Here is a 13069-nt window from a genome sequence, read left to right on the forward strand (position 1 = left end):
CATTTACCCACAAAGCTCTCGACAATTCTTGATGTAGCTGGGCCTATATTTTCAAGTACTTTAGCTATTTGCCTTAAACATTATTATTATTATTACTACTTATTTTTATTATTAGATAAAGCTAAAATTGTGTTGTTTTTGCTTCATGAAGGTGGAGGAAGGCTGGTGGGAGGGAATTCTCCATGGAAAGTCTGGCATGTTTCCCTCTAATTTTATTAAAGAGCTTGTGACTGAAACTGAAATTGGAGGAAATTTTGATGAACACCAAATAAAGCAAGGTAAGAAAATAGCACATGATTAAATGATCATATTGTTAAGTTTGATATAATTTTGGGGAAAAATAATTTCAAACACAATATCTCCTTTTTAAAACAACAGCAATTAAGTTCAAGAGGGTTTGTCCAAAAATTAAGGAAAAAAAATAGTGTAGAATGGAATGGGTTGCATTAAAAAAAAAAAAAACCACAAAACCAAACATATATACACTGTGTTCCAAATTATTATGCAAATAATATTTCCTCATATTTTCTCTAAATTACCTATCTGAATTGCAGTCATTGTTATTTTCCAGTCATCTACTATTCTAGTATAATTGCAATGTTTTGGAACAAACTGCCTATGAAAACAGTATCTTTTTAAAAAAAATTAAACACTCAAAATGCATGTTCCAAATTATTATGCACAGCAGAGTTTTCAACCTTTTTTTTTTATTTTGAACAAACAAATGGTCAATTGTGAAGTTATAAGCATTATCAGCTTATTACAAAATGAAATCAAACAGTTTTCAAGTGAAAACTTTATTCTAGGTGATGTTACATTTGCACATAGGACCCCTTGTTCGAAAGAAGCTTCTGAACTCTCTCGTCCATTGAATTTGTCAGTTTTTGGATGGTTTCTGCTTCAATTGTTTTGCATGTGGACAGAATACCCTCCCAGAGCTGTTGCTTAGATGTGAACTGCCTCCCGCCATCATTGACACTCCTTTTGATGATGCTCCAGAGGTTCTCAATGGGGTTGAGGTCAGGGGAAGATGGTGGCCACACCATAAGTTTGTCCTCTTTTATGCCCATAGCAGCCAGAGGTGCAGATGTGTTTTTTTGCAGCATGAGACGGTGCATTATCATGCATGAAAATGATCTTGCTGCGGAAAGCACGGTTCTTCCTCTTGAACCATGGCAGGAAGTGTTGTTTTAGAAACTCCACATAGATTATGGAGTTCATCTTTACCCCTTCAGGGATCATAAAGTGGCCCACAATCTCTCTCCCGATGATTCCAGCCCAAAACATTACTCCACCTCCTCCTTGGTGGCACCTTAGCCGTGTTTTCATGGGGTGTCCATCAACCAGCCATCCTCCACTCCATCCATCTGGACCATCGAGCGTTGCACGGCACTCATCGGTGAACAAAACAGTTTGGAAGTCAGTCTTCATGTATCGTTTGGCCCACTGGAGCCGTTTCTGCTTGTGTGCAGTGGAAAGAGGTGGTCGACAAGATGGCTTACGCACAGCTGCAAACCTCTGAAGGACCCTGCATCTTCTTGTTCTGGGGACGTTGGAGGCACCAGCAGCTTCAAAAACTTGTCTGCTGCTATGACAAGGTATTTTTGCAGCTGCTCTTTTAACCATACGCAATTGCCTGTTGGAAAGAGTCCTCAATTTTTCCTTATCAGCTCGCACACGTGTGTGCTGGGAATCAGCTACATACTTCTTGATTGTGCGATGATCACGATGAAGTGTCTTGGCAATGTTGATTGTAGTCATGCCTTGACCTAAGTACTCCACAATTTGTTGCTTCTCAGCAGCCGACACATCCTTTTTCTTTCCCATTTTGGCAAAAAATGTAGGCTGCTTAATAATGTGGAACAGCCTTCTTAAGTAGTCTTGCCTTTATTTGGACACACCTGCCAAACTAATTTGCACAGGTATCTGCAATTGCTTTCAGTGATATAAAGAGCCCTGACACACATCACCATCAATGAGTTTAAATGACAAACAAAAAAATTCTAACCTTATCACTCATAAACTCTTTGTGCATAATAATTTGGAACACAGTGTATGTAGACATTATATTTCTGCAGTGGATATGAAAAGTCTACATGCCCCTGTTAAAATGCTATTTTTTTATCATGTAAAAAAACATATCAAGAAGAAACATAAAAGAACTTTATCTACCTTTAATGTCGACTATAATCCATATTAGTCAACTGAAATCCTTTCCAGGTGGAAAAACAAAAATAAAGAACTAAAATAACATTGTTGCACCAATATACACACCCTTAATTAATACTTTTGTTGAAGTACGCTTTGAATTTTTTACAGGATTCAACCTTTGATCACTCTTCCTTGCAGTAGCACTCCAAATCTGTCAGTTTGCGAGGGCATCTCCTGTGTACTGCACCCTCTTCAGGTTAACACACATTTTAAATTGACTTCATGTCCAGGTTTTACCAAAATTGTGATCTTCTTCTGGTGAAGCCATTTTTTTGTTGATTTGGGGTATGCTTACAGTCGTTATTGTGCTGAGATTCATCTTCAGCTTCTTAACAGAAGGCTCCAGTTCCAGCTTGCAAAAAACAGCCCCAAAGCATAATTCTGCCTCCACCATAATTAACTGAGGGGCTGGTGTTTTGTTGATGCGAGGCATTAACTTTCCCCAAACAGGACTATTTGAAACAGCGAGTGCTGTAATCTGCTTTCTTTGGCAGGCTCCATTGAAGACAGCACTTTGCTAAGTCCCATTCCGGATATAAGTAGTGGTTCAACTTGTCCAACATTGTGACCCCGAAGGTACTGCACTGCGACAAACAAATTGCAAGCATGTCAGACACAGTTGAATTGTTTGCAACTTGCTTGTTTCAGTTACAATACCCTCTGAGTTGAAATGCGAGCCCATTTAGTTGTATTGTGCTTAGATATAATAGTGACATCTTTGGCTGCTCAACCCGTCTCAAGTTGCTGTACTACCCCAGCCTTAAAGTTTTTTTCTATATTTGCCGATAAATAAGTAAAAGTATTTAGTAGTTATTAACCTGGTAGAAAGACTCCTTCTAAGAGTATGTGCACACGTTCAGGATTTACAGCAAAAAATTCTGCTGCAAATTCTGATGTGTTGACAGGAAAAATACTGTGTAAAATAGCACTTTTTTGCTGCATTTTTATCACTTTTTTATATGCATTTTTGTTGTAGATTTTTCCCCACTTACTAGCTATGTAGCACAAACCATTTTCAGTCATTATTAGGTCTGTTTAAAAGACTATTAGTTTGGGAAATAAAAAATGGCAATGTTCGTGATAGTGAATACACGTTTTCTTATGACAACTCACAGAACATCTATAATATAACGCTGGGAGCGTCACTCTGTCCGAAGCCTTTATAGACTGCGCAAGCGCAAGCGCCGGCGCAGTCTGGACCCCACAGAGTGACGCTCCCAGGAGATCGCGGTATGCGTAACGCACACCGCGATCTCCAACGGAAAAGCAGGTACCAGCCAGGAGGGTGTGAGTATGCTATATTTACCTGACTGTCCCGTTCCACCGATGCGCGCTGCTCCATCCTCTGCCTGTGACGTTCAGTTCAGAGGGCACGATGACGCGCTTAATGCGCGCCGCCCTCTGACTGAACAGTCACAGCCAGAGGACCCGGAAGGCGGAGCGGCACGCAGCAGTGGAACGGGACAGTCAGGTAAATATAGCAAGTGCCGGGGGCCTGAGCTAGCGGCGACTCCGGCACCTGACCCCCACAGCGCGCCGGTGTCCCCGCCTGCTCAGGCCCCCAGCACTCGGCGCCCAGCACAGCCACGCACAGCCGCCCGCACTCACCACAGCCACGCACAGCCGCCCGCACTCACCACAGCCACGCACAGCCGCCCGCACTCAGCACCGCCATGCACAGCCGCCCGCACTCACCACAGCCACGCACAGCCGCCCGCACTCACCACAGCCACGCACAGCCGCCCGCACTCACCACAGCCACGCACAGCCGCCCGCACTCACCACAGCCGCCCGCACTCAGCACAGCCATGCACAGCCGCCCGCACTCACCACAGCCACGCACAGCCGACCGCACTCAGCACCGCCACGCACAGCCGCCCGCACTCAGCACCGCCACGCACAGCCGCCTGCACTCAGCACAGCCAGCTCAGCCGCCCGCGCTCACCACAGCCACGCACAGCCGCCCGCACTCAGCACAGCCGCGCACAGCAGCCCGCGCTCACCACAGCCACGCACAGCCGCCCGCACCCACCACAGCCACGCACAGCCGCCCGCACTCACCACAGCCACGCACAGCCGCCCGCACTCAGCACCGCCACGCACAGCCGCCCGCACTCAGCACCGCCACGCACAGCCGCCCGCACTCAGCACCGCCACGCACAGCTTCCCGCACTCAGCACCGCCACGCACAGCCGCCCGCACTCACCACAGCCACGCACAGCCGCCCGCACTCAGCACAGCCACGCACAGCCGCCCGCACTCAGCACAGCCGCCCGCACTCAGCACAGCCACGCACAGTCGCCCGCACTCACCACAGCCACGCACAGCCGCCCGCACTCACCACAGCCACGCACAGCCGCCGGCACTCAGCACAGCCGCCCGCACTCACCACAGCCGCCCGCACTCACCACAGCCATGCACAGCCGCCCGCACTCACCACAGCCACGCACAGCCGCTCGCACTCAGCACCGCCACGCACAGCCGCCCGCACTCAGCACAGCCACGCACAGCCGCCCGCGCTCACCACAGCCACGCACAGCCGCCCACGCTCACCACAGCCACGCACAGCCGCCCGCACTCAGCACAGCCACGCACAGCCGCCCGCGCTCACCACAGCCACGCACAGCCGCCCGCACTCACCACAGCCACGCACAGCCGCCCGCACTCACCACAGCCACGCACAGCCGCCCGCACTCACCACAGCCACGCACAGCCGCCGACACTCAGCACAGCCGCCGGCACTCAGCACAGCCGCGCACAGCCGTCCGCACTCACCACAGCCGCCCGCACTCAGCACCGCCACGCACAGCCGCCCGCACTCAGCACCGCCACGCACAGCCGCCCGCACTCAGCACCGCCACGCACAGCCGCCCGCACTCAGCACCGCCACGCACAGCCGCCCGCACTCAGCACCGCCACGCACAGCCGCCCGCGCTCACCACAGCCACGCACAGCCGCCCGCACTCACCACAGCCACGCACAGCCGCCCGCACTCACCACAGCCACGCACAGCCGCCCGCACTCACCACAGCCACGCACAGCCGCCCGCACTCACCACAGCCACGCACAGCCGCCCACACTCAGCACAGCCGCCGGCACTCAGCACAGACGCGCACAGCCGTCCGCACTCACCACAGCTGCGCACAGCCGCCCGCGCTCAGCACCGCCACTCACAGCCGCCCGCGCTCAGCACCGCCACGCTCAGCCGCCCACGATCAGCACCGCCACGTACAGCCGCCGGCGCTCAGCACCGCCACGCACAGCCGCCGGCGCTCAGCACAGCCACGCACAGCCGCCGGCGCTCAGCACAGCCACGCACAGCCGCCGGCGCTCAGCACAGCCACGCACAGCCGCCGGCGCTCAGCACAGCCACGCACAGCCGCCGGCGCTCAGCACAGCCACGCACAGCCGCCGGCGCTCAGCACAGCCGCCGGCGCTCAGCACAGCCACGCACAGCCGCCGGCGCTCAGCACAGCCGCCGGCACTCAGCACAGCCACCGGCACTCAGCACAGCCGCCGGCACTCAGCACAGCCGCCCGCGGGCAGTAGAGCCGGAGAGAAAAATATGGCAGCAACATATGGCAGAATGGAAACAGGAACAGGCAGAATGGGTGCAGCACATTACAACAGAATGGGGGCGCAGGATGGGAGCAGCACATGATAGAATGGGGGCACGGGATGGGATCAGCACATGACAGAATGGGGGCACGGGATGGGAGCAGCACATGACAGAATGATTGCGCACGACGGGAGCAGCACATGACACAATGGGGGCGCACACATGACAGGATGGGGGTGTAGGATGGGAGCACATGACAGGATGGGGCGCAGGATGGGAGCACATGACAGGATGGGGCGCAGGATGGGAGCACATGACAGGATGGGAACAGCACATGACAGATTGGGGGCACAGGATGGGAGCAGCACATGACAGAATGGGGACACACACATGACAGGATGGGGGTGTAGGATGGAGCAGCATATGACAGGATGGGGGCGCAGGATGGGAGCAGCACATGACAGAATGAGGACGCAGGATGGAGCAGCACATGACAGGATGGGGGCGCAGGATGGAGCAGCACATGACAGGATGGGAGAGCAAGATGGGAGCAGCACATACCAGGATGGAGACCATATACCAATATAAATGCTCGCCACCCGGGCGTAGAACGGGTTCAATAGTTAGTTAGTACATAATGAAATAAACCAATGTATTAGTCCAATTTACAGTAACTCTGAGCCCCTACTGACTAGCTAAGAAAAAAGGAGCTCTAAAAGACAAATCACAACTTAGGAGAACTAAGTAAAAAGTGATAAGTTGGGATGTAATGATCTTCAATGTTGCAAATGTGCAATGACACTCATGTTGACATGTAAGACAATGATTCATGGTTGCTTTGTAATATCGTGGGAGGCACTGCATGACAGTAACAGAAAAGCTATGCTATGGGGTTTGGTGGTGGAAAGGGAAATGTTGCTTCTTCTTTTGGAAATTTGATGTGAAGTAAGAAAAGAAATGACCCCTGTAAGCTGAAGAAACAGGAGCTGCAAGCAATTTTAAATATTGGGGCCCAATTCATCATTTGTGTTTTTTAAAGTCACTTTTCCTTTTTTTTATCTTGTAGTGTTTGCTGATTTTTTTCATTCTAAACTCATAAAAATAGCGGACACGGATCATAAATTTTGCCTAAATTAAATATGGTCTATTTTTCTGCTTTTAACCATCTTTGCAAATTTTTAGAGCATAAAGACACATGTTTTGCAAAATGTCACAAAAAATGGTAACAAATTACTGGTGTACATAAAATCAGTTATGTTTGGGAGTACTGGAGTACATTTGTGACAAATTTTGCAATTCTTTGGAAAGTCCCAAATGATAAATCAGGCAAAAACATCTGAGGACCCTATACCTCGCCTACATTGGTGGTATAAACAAAAACAAACAGGCGAAAACACATAAGATAGACTTTAAAAAAGACACAAATGGAAAGATAACTGTTGAAAACCAAAAAAAGTTTCAAAACGCCAAAATCTCAAGAAAAAGCTGCGCAAATGCAATAATGAATTGGGCCCTTGGTGATTAGATATTGTCTACGAGTTTACGTCATGGCACTTTCATAGAATATATGGTAACGAGGATAAAGCGTCTTAACATTTTACATAATTTAGGGTTTTTTCAGATCTAAAGCCTCCTTATTAGAAGTACAGTGAAGAAGGAACAGTTACCTCCTAAAATCAGACCAGGTTGTCATAGCAATTATGTTTTAATGTTTCTCTTCCTGGCAGGATTTAAAGATACTGCCGGCTCCGAGAGTGATGGGGGCGACTCCAAGTCAGAAGGGACTAATGGAACAAGTGGAGCAGAAAACCAAGCAAAAAAGATCAGGGGATTTGGCTTTGGGGATATTTTCAAAGACAAACCAATTAAACTGAGACCAAGGTCAATGGAAATAGAAAATGACATTTCTTCAGTAGAAAAGGTAAATATGTGTCTGTATGCTATACATACTTTATTGTACCGGCGTCTGGTTTTACTAAATACAAGGAAAACAGACTTGACTTGGGCTGCCTGGCTAGAAACCACAATGGTGGCTCATATAGATGCCTGAAAGCCAGGTGTCCTTCACAGATGCTTCATATTTTATTGGATCATCCTACAAAACTAAGTACATTTCTCTTCTCTGTTGAATGTGAATAGAACCATTATCTTCCTTCATTTCCTCAGCTTTATATAACTAGAACATATTACATAGTGACCATCAGCAGTGGATGACCTTCTTCCAGATGTGCTCATTAGTTGGAGCTGCATGATGTTGAGGATGTCAGTGGTCGGACCTGCATGATCTGCGGGATAACATTGGTTGGACCTGCATGATTTAGGGGATGCTGCATTAGTATATTTATTTCCCGTTGTCCACACGTTACAGAGCTCTGTACAAATATCAGAAGTGTCTCGGTCCCAGTAGGGTTCACATTTTTGTTTCCCTATGAGGGTTGCCAATTTGACTTGACTTTTTGTTTCTGGACAGCTTTTCAAAAAATCATGGATAGACTATTTTTTTTTATTTTGATTATAAGTGATGCATGTCTACACCCCATAATTCTGACAAAAGGCATTAGCTACCCATACTGTGAACTGGAAAGTGAAAATTATAGTCAAAAATAATCTGCATGAGATTCTTCAGATTCCAAAAAGTCACGGATGCTTTATATTTTTTTTCACAGACAGAGCAAAAAAGTTCCCTATTTTTACTTACTGACCAGAAATTTCTGGATGGATGGCAAATAGGGGTCTCTTTTGGGGTGCCCACATTAGGACCATTTTGATATGCTGGGAAGAAAATGTGCTTCAGAAAAATACATAATGTGTGATATCAATCACCGTACATATTTTTTTTTAAGTTTTTTTAAGGAGTTTCCCATTTTCACACAAAATTTGGGGGAACATGCAGGTAATTGTATAATTAACAAAAAATCATTAATCATCTATTGAAGCTCCTGCCACTTTAGCGCCACCTCTTGGCTACTTCCTGCTAGTTTTTGTTTATAGGGCTGCAGTGGTGATGTTTTAGCATATTTTATATCCTAAGGTAGATGGCATATATATGAATTTTCCCTATAATTTGTCTGTAGCTACAGTTATGTGTTTTTAAAGTGCTTTGCCAATGCAGACATTTTGGGGAGAGGTAACCATTAATAAGCCGTCTCCAAGCTGGAGGGTTTCTTAGTGTGACAATAAGAGGCAGCTCTAACCTCTGTATGTTACTTAGAGCCATAGGGTAAAATGAGGGCAGCGTTATTTAAATCCAACAAGCCCCATCATGATCACCAGGGTCCATCAGGCACCTTGGCGGCTCATCATGTAAAGGTTCTCATACCAATATTTTGCCAATCTCTGCCAATATTTTTGTAATTGTGTTGGTATAAGGCATATAGTAGGATGGCAGTGTTAGGCAACTCACATGGTGGATGAGGTGATCTCTCACAGATTTAGCATTGGGGTCCTATGTTCCCCTTTTGAATCAGGAACATATCTCCCATCCCACAATCATCCATAAAGCTATGATCAGCAACATAATTAGGAAAATGCTTCTATTTACTGTGTTAAGAAAACTGATTTGTTGTGTACTTGGGTGGACCATGGTGGCCATGTTCCAAACTATATTGTAGATGCTATATTTTTCCATGCATCACAGTTATTTCCATGTTTCCTCTACTTAGCGGTTTAACCAACATCTCTGGAACTGTACAGAACATTTATGTTCCACTTACCAATAGCTTTTTTCACCCCTTTTTTTGGTTTGCATTAAAGTGATCTCAGTGTGACCTTAAATGAACCATCTATCATGCCAAGTGATTTATTGGGCCAGTTATCTGGGGACCCATGACCAATAGAAGAGAAAAATAATTGACAGTGTGTGTCTTGTAGTTGTGTTGATATAGTCTATAAGAAGTCTAATTGATTTTTTAGGTCAAGGTAAAGCACCATTTTTTTATTTTTGTAATTGTTTTTTTTTTTTTTTACTTGCTCTAATATCAAACATTTCTGTTCTGTTTCTTCCATATCTCCATTTTATTTCAAGTCCACATGTAAGTAACATTTTCCAGGCTAAATTAACCCTTTAGCTCTAATGGATGTACCGGTGTCCACGTTAGTGGTTTGCATCTGTAGAAGCGACTCAGGAGCTGAGCACGCTCCATGCACTTCAGATACTGGTTGTGTCACACACCTGACATATGTGTCTAAATGCAGTGACCAGTAGTACTGGTGTGAACACCTGAAGTCAATGGGTTACCATGGCAATTGTGGGGCTGCTTATAGTCCTCATTGCTGTCATATTGGTACTTCTAGTCCGACTAGTCTTCCGTGTGGCTTGGTCCCTGACAGCTTTTAAGCTGTTTTTCTCTGAAATGCCACAGTGTTTCAGAGTTAAACATACAGTGCTATGAAAAAGTATACCCCGTGAACTTTTCCACTTGTTTTCACATGACACCCACAAACTTAAATGTATGTTATTGGGATTTTATGCGATATACCTACACAAAAGTAGCAGGTATTTGTAAAATATAAAGGAAATGATGCATGTTTTTCTAATTACTTCAATAAACATAAATCTGAAAATTGTAACGTGTATTTGTATTCAGCCTTCTGTTGTCTGATACCCCTAAATAACATCCTGAGTGACCAATTGCCTCCGAAAGTCACATAATCAGTAAATAGAGTCCACCTGTGTGTAACTTACTCTAAGTAAAACTACAGCTGTTCTAATAAGGGCTCAGAGGTTTGTTTGAGAACATTAAGGAATCAAACAGCATCATGAAAACCAAGGAACAAACCCGACAGGTCAGGGATAAAGACGTGGAGAAGAGTAAAGTTAGATTATAGAAATCTAGCCCAAACTCTGAACATCTCATAGCACTGTTTAATCATCATCCAAAAATGGAAGGAGTATGGCACAACTGCAAACATACCAAGAAATGGCCATCCACCAAAACTGGCATCCCAAGCAAGGAGAGCACTAATTAGAGAAGCAGCCAAAAAGCCCATGGTCACTCTGGAGAAGCTGCATAGATCCACTGTTCAGGTGGGAGAATCTGTCTGCAGGACAACTATTAGTCGTATATTACATAAATCTGGCATTTATGGAAGAGTGGCAAGAAGAAAGCCATAAAAACTCCCATTTGCAATTTGCAAAAAGCCATGTAGGGGACACAGCATGTAGAAGAAAGTTCTCTGGTCAGATGAGACCAAAGTAGAAGTGTTTGGGCTAAGTGCAAAATGCTATGTGTGGCGGACAACTAACACTGCTTATCACCCTCAAAACACCCTTCCCACCATAAAACTTGCTGGTGGCAGCATCATACTGTAAGGATGCTGTTCTTCATCAGGGTCAGCAAAGGTGGACAGAGTTGTTGGGAAGATGGATGGAGCTAAATACAGGGCAATATTGGAGGAAAACCTGTTAGAGGCTGCAAAAGACTTAAGACTGCGGCATAGGTTCAACTTCCTGCAGGACAACGACCCTAAATTGTCAAAGCTAAAATGGAATGGTTTAGATTAAAGCATATTCATGTTAGTGTGACTAGACCACTGAAAGTCCAGATCTAAATCCTGTTGAGAATCTGTGACAAGACTTGAAAATTGCTGTTCACAGACATCTCCATCCAATCTAGCGGAGCCACAGCTAGTTTGCAAAGAAGGATGGGCAAAAATTTCAGCGTCTAGATGTGCAAAACTAGTAAAGACAGACTGCAAAAGACTTGCAGCAGTAATTGCTGTGAAAGGGGATTCTACAAAGTATTGGTTTAGTGGGACTGAATACAAATGTATGTCACAATTTTCAGATTGATTTTTTAAAAATCAAGAAAACCATGTATCATTTCTTTTATACTTCACAAGTATTTTCTACTTAGTGATTGTGGGTGTAAAGTGAACAAATGTTGAAAAAATTATGGGTATGGTACTTTTATAAATACTTACCGCTAAAAGTCACAATGTGAAATCCTCCTTCAATAAAAAGTAGAGCAAGAGCCAGTTAAAAAAGTTACTTTCGTTCAACCACAAAACTAGATTGCCTTCGTTAGCTTCAATTATTCATGAAATTCCTATAACAAGGTGATTTGACGTAGGAGTGCGGTATGTGAAAATAGGTTGGGGAATTCATGGACAGCTGGCATATTATGAAGCCTCAGAAATGATTCACCTTTTTTTGCTTCTCATCACTTTATAAATGTAAGACATTTACTGAATAAGTCATTTTACAGATACATGCCAACCTGACCTGCATTCAGAGCAACAGCAAGTAACTTACCTCTATGTTCAAACTATTAGAGATGTGGAATTTTTTGTCAGTACTGTGAGATAGTGACAGGAAAAGTGGTCAGGAATTTGTAAATTTCCACAAGATTCCTCTTAGGACTCATGCAGACATCCGTGCAAATAGGTCCAAACCTAATAACTGGTTTGGACACCCTTAGCAGCAACAAGCGTTTGTGATAACTGGCAATAAGTCTTTTACAACGCTGTGGAGGAACTTTGGCCTACTCATCTTTGCAGAACTGTTGTAATTCAGCCACATTGGAGGGTTTTCGATCATGAAACGCCTTTTTAAGGTCATGACACAGCACCTCAATTGGTTTAAGGACTTTGACTAGGCCATTCCAAAGTCTTAATTTTGTTTTTCCTAAGACATTCAAAGGTGAAGGTGGTGGTGTGTTTTGGATCATTGTCCGGCTGCATATCCCAAGTGAACTTCACCTTGAGGTCACAAACAGATGGCCAACATTTTCCTTCAGGATTTTTTGGTAGAAAGCAGAATTCATGGTTCCATTTACTACAGCAAGTCTTCCAGGTCCTGAATCAGCAAAACAGCCCCCAATTTAATTATAAACAAAAAAAAATATGGCCACAGAGCTCCATACTGTATAATGGCCACACATGATGCTCAATACTGTATAATAGCCACACATGATGCTCCATACTGTATAATGGCCCCACATGATGCTCAATACTGTATAATGGCCACACATGATGCTCAATACTGTATAACGGCCACCACGCATGATGCTCCATACTGTATAATGGCCACACACAGTTCTCCATACTGTATAATGGCCACACATGATGCTCAATACTGTATAATGGCCACACATGAACAGTGCATATTCAGTTTGGATTTACATATGCTTGACCAGCAAGTGCACGGCACTGAATTCTCCGGTGCAAGAAAACCAGAGAAGCGACAGAAATAAAAGTTACAGATTCTGAAAGGGCTGCCTAAGCCATATTTCAGGATACCATTAGTATTGTATTAAAAAATCAGCTGCCCATCAAGTTCAACCTATAACCCAACATGTT

At 45.2% G+C, this 13069-nt stretch overlaps 1 protein-coding gene across 1 annotated transcript in view; it reads left to right on the plus strand.

Annotated features, from left to right (window-relative positions):
• The window catches only part of SH3KBP1 (SH3 domain containing kinase binding protein 1), a 530500-nt gene that overhangs the window by 321219 nt on the left and 196212 nt on the right, over nt 1–13069 (plus strand). Inside the window, exons 5-6 of the mRNA XM_077294639.1 lie at nt 152–278; nt 7498–7691. Coding sequence (XP_077150754.1) covers nt 152–278; nt 7498–7691 — 321 coding nt within the window. The remainder of the gene's footprint in view (nt 1–151; nt 279–7497; nt 7692–13069) is intronic.

This window comes from Ranitomeya variabilis, chromosome 3, assembly GCF_051348905.1.
Source record: "Ranitomeya variabilis isolate aRanVar5 chromosome 3, aRanVar5.hap1, whole genome shotgun sequence".
NCBI classification, from domain to species: Eukaryota; Metazoa; Chordata; class Amphibia; order Anura; family Dendrobatidae; genus Ranitomeya; species Ranitomeya variabilis.